Source organism: Henckelia pumila, chromosome 4 (genome assembly GCF_033568475.1).
Source record: "Henckelia pumila isolate YLH828 chromosome 4, ASM3356847v2, whole genome shotgun sequence".
Lineage (NCBI taxonomy): Eukaryota > Viridiplantae > Streptophyta > Magnoliopsida > Lamiales > Gesneriaceae > Henckelia > Henckelia pumila.
In genome coordinates, this window is record NC_133123.1 from 133,329,193 (window position 1) to 133,338,947 (window position 9,755).

General features: G+C 36.7%; 1 protein-coding gene across 2 annotated transcripts; it reads right to left on the reverse strand.

The window, feature by feature from the left end:
- Window positions 1–5,740: 5,740 nt before the first annotated feature.
- LOC140865272 (rhomboid-like protein 15) lies at window positions 5,741–9,068 on the reverse strand. 2 transcript variants are annotated; one of them, XM_073269862.1, is made up of 11 exons: window positions 8,624–9,068; window positions 8,422–8,454; window positions 8,226–8,317; window positions 8,047–8,120; window positions 7,647–7,741; window positions 7,482–7,551; window positions 7,012–7,184; window positions 6,377–6,428; window positions 6,236–6,292; window positions 6,086–6,160; window positions 5,741–6,013 (listed from the first exon to the last, which is right to left on the reverse strand). In XM_073269862.1, exons 1-11 carry the CDS (start codon window positions 8,866–8,868, stop codon window positions 6,008–6,010), a joined length of 972 nt encoding a protein of 323 aa, XP_073125963.1. In that variant the 5' UTR covers window positions 8,869–9,068; the 3' UTR covers window positions 5,741–6,007. The 2 variants fall into 2 exon arrangements, with proteins under 2 accessions (XP_073125963.1, XP_073125962.1); XM_073269861.1 differs by having other exon boundaries at window positions 7,012–7,190.
- Window positions 9,069–9,755: the final 687 nt, after the last annotated feature.

Here is a 9,755-nt window from a genome sequence, read left to right on the forward strand (position 1 = left end):
AACGATCAGAACTCTGTCAAGAACAACATACTCGAATCTAGAACGATTCTAACAACATCCAAAAACTAGAATGTATCGGATCGAAGAAGAACTTACGATATAACAGAGCTTTCACTGGAGTGATCGATAATCTGCCTTCAGAAATAAATTCCAACGGCCGGATCGAGCTCGGAAGGAAATCTGAAAGCTCAAAACTCCAAAAGGGGCGGCTCTAATGGAGGATCACGGTTGGAGAGGAAGATGAAGGCTTCTCCAATTAAATTCCATGTGTAGATAATATATAAAAATCAATATTTGCGTTTTAGTTCCTGAAATTTCCAAAATTTGCAAAAAAGACCCTGATCAAAATCAAGTCGGCTCGTGAACTCTGCAATCTCCGATTAACTCAAATAAACTCATTTATGATAAAAACGGGGCGTTACAAATACCTTCCTTGACGTCCTTTTCGGCCCAAAGTGGCCACCACACGCATAAGAATGATAAAACGTGAGAATAGGGATTACCTCGCTCGCGGGGTACACATCGACGTATTACTTGATCAGCGCAGTGTTTTCACAAGTATGGATCATCCCACACATAGTACTTCGCATCGCTTCTCACTTTGTCTTTTTGTGCCTTGGAAAATTCAGAGGGGAAACCATTAGTAACTAAATAATTCACAATATTTGCGTACCATGGTAATTCGGCGCTCGCTGTAAACAACTGTTCGTCAGGAAATTCGTCTTGAAAATCTAGCTCCTCATCAACATGAACTAGACGACTCAAGTGGTCAGCGACTTGATTCTCGGCCCCTCTTTTGTCTTTGATTTCTACATCAAATTCGCTCATCAGTAGTATCCACCGGATTAGCCTTGGTTTTGCCTCTTTCTTCGCCATCAGAAAATGAAGAGCTGCATGGTCAGAGTAAACAATAACTTTAGCACCAAGTAAATAGGAGCGAAATTTTTCTAAAGTAAAAACTACTGCTAAAAGCTCCTTTTCAGTAGTGGAGTAGTTTCGTTGGGCATCGTTCAGAATGCGCGAAGCGTAGTAGATAGCGTGCGATGCCTTCCTAAATTTTTGTCCCAATACCGCTCCTACGGCATAGTCACTAGCGTCACACATAATTTCAAACGGCTGGCTCCAATCCGGTGGTTGGATTATTTGTGCAGATGTCAAGGAGTTCTTCAATTTGTCAAAGGATGATTTTCATAACTCATTAAACTCGAATGACACATCTTTTTGTAAGAGCTTGCACATGAGGGACGCGATCTTGGCAAAATCTTGAATGTATCTTCTGTAAAAACCTGCATGGCCAAGAAAAGAACGCACTTCCCGCACACATGTGGGATAAGGGAGAGACTGAATGATATTAATTTTAGCCCTATCTACCTCTATTCCCTTAGATGGCACAACATGACCCAAAACCACACCTTGCCCAACCATAAAATGACATTTTTCAGAATTTAAAACTAGGTTGGTTTCGACACACCTCTTAAGGACAAGTGCAAGGTTAGATAGACAGTTTTCAAAGGAATCACCATAGACAGTGAAGTCATCCATGAAAACTTCTAAGATATGCTCAATAAAATCTGAAAAAATACTAACCATACACCGTTGGAAAGTGGCCGGTGCATTGATTCACATGATTCTCTGCTCCGGATTCAGGGAGCTGTATTATAGGTCATTTTTTAACGGATAAGACAGCTTAGTTACTTAAATTTCTTTTTTTTTTAACAAAAAAAATCGGCTGGACCAATAATTTTTGGTCCAGTCGATTTTGTTTGGGCCGATCGTTTTTTTTTTTAATATATAAAGCTAAATCCAAGACCGTTTGTCCCGGATTCATTAGAGATCTGACTGTCCCGGATTGCACTGGTTCGGTCATCTTTTACATAATGCAATTTTTTAATTAAATTTTATTAGTTTTATATTAATTTAATAAAAAAAAAACCCCTCATTTGGGCAGGCCCAAGCCCGGACATGATAATTTTTTTATTCTGAATTATTTAAATTGACATATTACAATTTTAAATGAAACTAGTTACACCTTTGGCTCCACATCAATATTTAGCGACCAGATTTCTATCGTCCGAATTGGGGTTCAAACTAGTCCATTGAGCTGCTTGCAAGATATGAGTCGATTTCGAGCGTATATAAGTCAACTACATGATTCAATTTTATACCAACATATCCTAGTTCTTAAAGTTGCCTATAATGATAACTAATTCATAAGAACATACTTGATACACATGTGAGTCAAGTTTGAGTACGGTTCTATTCAAGCCCGAGTCAATGTGTGCAACGTAAATCCAAACCGATAAAGACGCCTTGTGAACTCCATTCCCATTTTGTCTTCACGATCAGGTTAATACATGCTCTGTTTGCTCTAAGGAAAAGAGCAAGAATAATGTAGAAGAGGACCATACTTCCTTATTCTGCTTAAAATGCGGAGGCACAGGCCATGCCATGTTCTCATGTACCAATGACTATGATCCAGAAGATCTCAAGGTATGTTAAAGTCTAATGTACGACAACTTTTTTATCCTTTGTTTAATACGCGAACCAATATTTGTAGCATCCATGTTTCAACATTTATTAAGCTTGTGATAAGTTCTCTACTGTCCCGTTCCTTTAGTGAAGCTGCTGTTAACTTACCATCTTATCAACTGCTTTTTTTAAAGAATTTTATTTTAAATGCAAGAAAATATATATTCGCTTATGGACAGGGTGTTCAGTGTTATATTTGCATGGATTTTGGGCATCTCTGTTGTACTGAAAATAGCTCTGAAGGACCTACGCAAGCTTCATGTTACAACTGTGGGCAGTCCGGTCACCATGGTTTTGTGAGTTTCAATCTCTTTGTTTCCCGAATACTAATTTGAAACCACACTGATATATGCACAATTTTGTAGGAGTGCACAAAAATGAATGTAGTTACCAACAAGCTTCAACCAGTATCATCAATATGCGTTAAATGCCAAAAAAGAGTCCACTCTCCTGAAGTATGTATTCAGTAATATATCCACATAAATTTTTCTTTTTAGTATTTTTCTTCATCATCCAATGCATCTTTGATGAGTTTGAACCTTTACAGACTTGGGATTTGTATAATAAATCGACTTCAGCAAAAACTATTACGTTGGGAAAAGATGAAGTATTGGATAAATCTATGACAGAAAACTCCCGAAAAACTCAAGTATGTATTTAGTAATGTCCAAAGTTTTGCTTCGTAGTTCCTGTTCGCATCATCCAAATGCATATCTGATGAGTTTGAACCTTCACAGACTGGGGAGTTGGATAATAAGTTGACTGCAACAGAAAATGCTACGTTGGAAAAAGGTGCAGTGCCTAATAAATCTACTAAGCGAAAGCGTCAAAAAGCTCAAGTATGTATTTTGTAATATCTGAATGTATCCAAATTTTTGCATCTTAATTACTTTTTCCATCATCCAAATGCACATCCGATGAGTATGAATCTTCACAGACTAGGGATTTGGATAATAAGTTGAATTCATCAAAAAATTATACCATGGGAAAAGATTTTGTGCTGAATAATTCTGTAAAGGAAAATTCTCCAAGAAGTCTCCAAGAGCGGAAGTATGTATTTAGTAATATTTTTAATATGAAAAAGAAAAAAAATGTAGTTCCTTTTCTCATCGTCAAAATGTACATCTGATGAGTTTGAACATTGGCAGATTGCAAAATTGTCTGATAATAAATCGACTACAGCAGAAACTACTTTGTTGGGAAAAGATGCAGTGCTGAATGAATTTGTCAAGAAAATGTCCCCAAAGACTCGAGTATGTAGTCAGTAACATCTGAACATATCCAAAATTTTGCTTCTCAGTTCCTTCTCTTTATCCAAATGCATGTCTGATGAGTTTTAACCTTCACAGGCTGGGGAAATAGTTAATAAGCCGACCTCAGATGAAACTAGTACGGTGACAAAAGATGTAGTTCCAGATAAAACTATTGAGGGACAGTCCCGAAAAACTCGAAGAAAAGAGAGGATACGGAAAAGGAAACAAGTAACGGCTACATCTAATCAAGTCCAGAATTTGCCAACCATGTCAATGACAGGAAATACTATACCAAGATACGGTCAATACTATGAAAATCCAGGATCAAACGCCTGGTTGCCGCCACCCGCATCTGCCGCAAGAAACTTTGTTAACTCTCCAGCACTTAACCAGTCCACTTATGGAAGACCTGGATTGAACGTCTGGTTGCCACCACCCGCAGCTGCTGCAAGAAACTGTCTTGTTTACTCTCCAGCAATCAACCAGTCCTCTTATGGAAAACCTGGATTGAACGTGTGGTTGCCGCCACCCGCAGCTGCTGCAAGAAACTGTCTTGTTTACTCTCCAGCAATCAACCAGTCCTCTTATGGAAGACCTGGATTGAACGCCTGGTTGCCGCCACCTTCAGCTGCTGCAATAAACTCTCTGGAAATCTCCCCGGCAGTTAACCAGTCTTCTTATCAAATTGGTTTCCACTTTGACCACTACAATGCCAACGACAGCGAAGCAACTCACGTTCCTCCAAACCCTTTCCGCCCTTGCGGTCTTCGTCCCCATGAAATATTTCACCAGGGAACTCAAATCCCTGGAACACCTCAAAACAGGATTCAACTACCCAATCAAAATTTCACTCCCCAGATAAGAACTCATACTCCTCGAAGCACTTTTGACAGTCGTATGGGAATTTCTCAACAACCTGAGCTCCCTCACCATTCTTCTAATATTCAGATTAGTGCTTTACTTCCTCACCAAAAACTTCAGCATCAGCTGCCAAGTCATCGAACATGGATGACTCCTCCCAGCTGGAAGCCTTACTCCTAAGGTGTAGAAAGACAAGGAGGCAAAACCAACGGAAGAAGATTTCTCGAGCAAGGGGAAGATGCTTCGCAACGGAGCCATGGAAAATTGCAGTCGTACTTAGTCTATTACTTTGTATCATGCATATATAGTTACATACTGATTTATTTGTTATCAGGGTTTAAATCCCCGCACCGTATCGCCTGCAATTCCTTTCATCAAGCGTCTGTTGTACGGTGCAAGAATTTAGCAATGCAACGATATTTTTATCTTATTTCTTGAAATCATGAACTCGTTGTAGAACGGACAGCAGGAATCATGTTGTCTAGTTTAATAAAAAGGAACTTGAAAGAATGAACAGGGGATCTACAAAATTTCTTTAATAAGTATATCTGTATCATCGAATTATCTTTGGCAAACTATATTTATAGATTGTTGCTATTGTAGCAATTGGATGTCTTTAATTAGTCATACAACTTTTGGGAAGAACTTATTGTGTTTTTATTTTATTTTTAGATTTAGATTTTTAGATACTTGGGAATAACTTGTCTGCTGCCACTGGCTTAGATCTTTGTCAGCTATATAATTTATTTACTGGGCTCAAATCAAGTTTACTAGCATCAATTCTGATCATCCAATGAGATCCCACTCTGGGATCTGAGTCACATGTTGATGAGAATTAATGTTATGTTCGAGTTTTCTGTCAGGATTTTCTATATATATATATATATATATATATATAAAAGAGAGAATGTATAGAAAGGACAAAAATATTTCTATATGGCACTATGTTTACGTTTTATGTTGAGAATGTTTGACATGGATATTTCTTACGTTTTATGTTGAGAATGTTGGACATGGATATTTCTTACATGTTAATTTGTTCACGTTTTCCGACCGGTTGTTGCAGATTCTTACATTCAATTCAACATTAACAGAAATCTATGGCACCATATTTATTCTCTGCCAAGGTAGAAAAGACACGAGGATATTTTTCTGCTTGCTTTACATATCAATTACAACGGCGTTTACAACAAAATCCCGATGCAAACAGAGTGAAAATAGTAAACCAACCACTTCTTGACAGTATTTAAAACTAATACAATCCTGGACATGTTTCTTCACACGCAGATAACATCTGAGGTCAGAATTCACCACCAGTGTAAGGACATTATATGCACCGATTCGAGCTTCTCAGTTCTTACCGTCTATCCCTGCTCGTGATCATACATTAAAGGACATTAGGCCCAAATTTCAGTAGAGAAAAGTATTATTCATATGGATACCTGTTGGCTCATGAGAATTTCAACTGCAACATTCAGATCGCCATCAGCTGCAGCTAAAGCTACTTCTACTTGTGTCTGAAACAATTTGAAGAAAGTGTTTTCAGAGTTTGTAACTTAGGATGCCAATCTTAGTGGAAACGGAAGCATTACCCTTTCGAATCCCATTGCAACAAGTTTTTGAACTTCCACGTCTGATGTGGCAGAACTCTACATGGACGAATAGGACAATCAGATATCCAAAATATTCGACAGAAGATGGGAAGATGTAATTCTTATAAGTTGTGATCAAACCTGATGGGCTTGAATTCGGGTTGGTTCCACTGTACTATTTATAGTTGGGAGCCTGAAATCAGAAATACCACAAGGGAAATAGGCTTCAATCTTGTTTAAAGAGTTGAGTGATTGGGAATCATTATAAAACGTGAGGATTGCTTGAATTCAGACACAGATGCTTAACCATCAATATAAAGGCAAACAGAGAATGAAAAAAATTACCAGCTACAATTAAATTTCAATTTTAAAAAAATAAAATAAAATTATCTAGATAGAGAACCATTTTTTTTTTCAACATTCATGAAGATGGTATCTTAAGCACTGCCCAAAGTGACATTTAATCCTTCTAAACATAACTGTTGCCATTGAGAATCCTGACAATTGCAGGATTTCATGAAAACCAAATACTCCATTATTGATCCTTTGCATCTATCCAACACCCAGATGTAAATTCTTTCTGATTAATCCTATAGAAGCAAGAACTTCAGAAACCAGTCTCAAATAAGACTTGCTCGCTTCAGTGAATGTGAAATCCTTTCAGTTTTATTTGACCACATAAGCTTTGAATAGCAGGGGAAATCATCAATAAGCATCAAATCCTTAAAAACTTTCAAAAACGAAAAAACATAGAGTTTTATGAAACTTCTTAGCACCTTCCATTCGATTTCTGCTGTTCTCCCCCAATTGTTGTAGATATCTGGTGACTGTTATCATCCAAAAGTCTTGCTTGTAAGCTAGAATTTGAATTTGTAGCAGAGGCTGCTTGATTATGGTCAGAACCAAGCGTCCTTCCTCTCCCAGGAAATCTATCACTATCTTGAGAAGTCTGCGCCTAGAAAGTCATATACTAGTAAACCTTATTCTGCTGCACTTGATTTTCATGATTCAAAATACCTATTTTATGGCTACTAACAAAACATTAACTATTGATAGAGACTCGCAATTCTCCTCAAGTTTTTTCTCATTTTGCATGATAAGGGCATGATATGAACATATGATGTAGTAAATAAAAAACTTTGAAGGACATATGCGTGCCTCAGTGCCAGAGTATAAAATTTTTCTTACAATCCTGCACACTTAAAAACTTTCTCAAAAATCTATTGACGCCTGTTCGAAGTCATACCTGAGTTGAAGGCTCTCTTTGTGGCATCCAGGAAGACAAATTCGTCCAGAGATTTCCAGAAAGCATAGCACTTTAAAAGCAAAAACATAGTCAAACAGTATTTTCCACCTGAAATCCAAAATGGAAGGAGAGATTTATTTCAGGAGAAAAGGTGAACACATGTACCTTGATGTTGTATTTTGACCTGAATGAGTGGGAATGTAACCTGAGGTATTACCACCAGAGCAGACCATGAATTTAGGTCTCCTAACACAAGTTGACTACAAAAAAATAAGAAAGAAAGTTCAGCTTTATTTAAATAGATCCGTGTCGATCTTACAACAAATAAAAAAACAAGGCAGAAAAAGGTGCAGTTGAGATGCACATAGGAATGAACAAAATTTTTGCCCAAAACAAAGAAGCGAAATATAATCCAAAACTATTCCAGTAATAGAAGATATGCATTTCATCAGAAAACACATTCTTTACAGCTACTAAACTGCAGTCAAAGACGCAGAACACCTCCTTTAAGCCATGCAATTCAGATAGTTAGTGTTTAGAAACATAAAAGTTTCATGATACTCACAAGCCATGGGGAGGATTCAATGCCAGCGTAGAAGGATGTCCCAGGAATCAAGATGTTGAACAACCCAAGAGTATCTGAAGCCAGACAAAGATATCAGGAATACAAACAAAACTTTAACATAAAATTAAATTACGAGGAAACATGATGGATTGCCGGAAAAGGGAAGCTGGGCAACATACATGCATATCCAGATAGAATACCACATAAGTGTCCAAGTAGCGAGACATTTGTCATAAGAAGTTGAAAAACCACTAACAGGATCCATACATACCTGATTTAAGTTTTCAAAATGAAAATTGTCACACAAAGATATTATCAGGTGTACCCCATCTGAAAAAAAATCAAATAGATCTTCTAGAGATAAATGTAACTCACCATTTTGCAGGCACATTGAAAAGTCCAAAGACACTGCAGATAAGAGGAAAAATTAGTTGGCTTGTCTGTATTAGCTTTTCAAACATGATGTCTATCAATATTTGTTCCATTCAGCTGAATTTAATCTTGAATAACAAGAAAAAAGAGGCAGGGGCAACGTGCAGGAAATTAAACTAATCAGACATAACTTAAGAAGTCGGACCTTCGAGATTGAACTCCACTGAGGTTTGTCTCGATCACAATCATGGAGAATAGTATTCCTGAGAATCCTATGGCACACTCATTCATGAGAGAATGAAAAAGATGGAAAGGATTATATGTCCCCACCAGAGCTATTAGAAGATGAAGTATGGCATTGCTTGTAGCCAGCAGAATGATTACATACAGCATACGTATGGATCCCATAATTCTTTCCAGTTCAGAACCCATTGGGACCAGCGCCAACATATTGAATAGGACGTGCAGAAGAGAACCATGAAAAATAATAGCAGTATATATCCTGTAAACTGTAAAAAGAAATCAAAAAGTGAACACAAAGACACCGTGAAAAAACCTTCACACGGTGATGTTAAGAGGTCTCTCATATAAGAGAAGTGCATGGTATAACCAAACTTAGGGCCTCAACTTGTAAGATATTAGAATAAGGGCCTGACATCCTCATATAATCTTTCAATTTGGATAAAATATAATTGTTTTCCTTAATCAATTTACATGTAAATTAGTCATCTACGTATTTGATGATTTGTTAGTTAGTATAGGAACACTACTATTCTAAATGATATAATAGCCCAGAGCATGTTTTAACTTTTAATCGCTCCCCTTAAGAAGGCTTCCTATTACTTTCGGGTTTTCAACTTCGTTTTTCCTTCTCTTTACCGGTTATCAAAAGTTGCGTGCATAAAATAAAATAGTATATGCAATAAATTAATTATTATATTTTAAAAATTATAATTTAATGTATTTTACGGATTCTTTTTATAAAAAAGATAGTTTATTAGTAATATATGAATTATTGTAGCATCACCCCTTTTTTTATTTGAATTAAAAACCGTAAGGACCTAGTGCCGTATAAATGGACATCATGAATTCATGATTCATGAGTTAAAAGTCTTCGGACTCAATAATCAAGTACACTATATGTGTTAATCACTACGATATGTTTGAATTTACTTTATTTAATTATTATTAATAATGCCTTGTGATTATACTTAATTTCTACTTGTATTAATATGATTGGAGAGATGAATTGTATGATCATGTTTGTGATATGCAAGTTTGAGCGGCTAATTTGCATATATGATTGCTTCAAAATCTAGAGAAGAAAGATAAGTAAC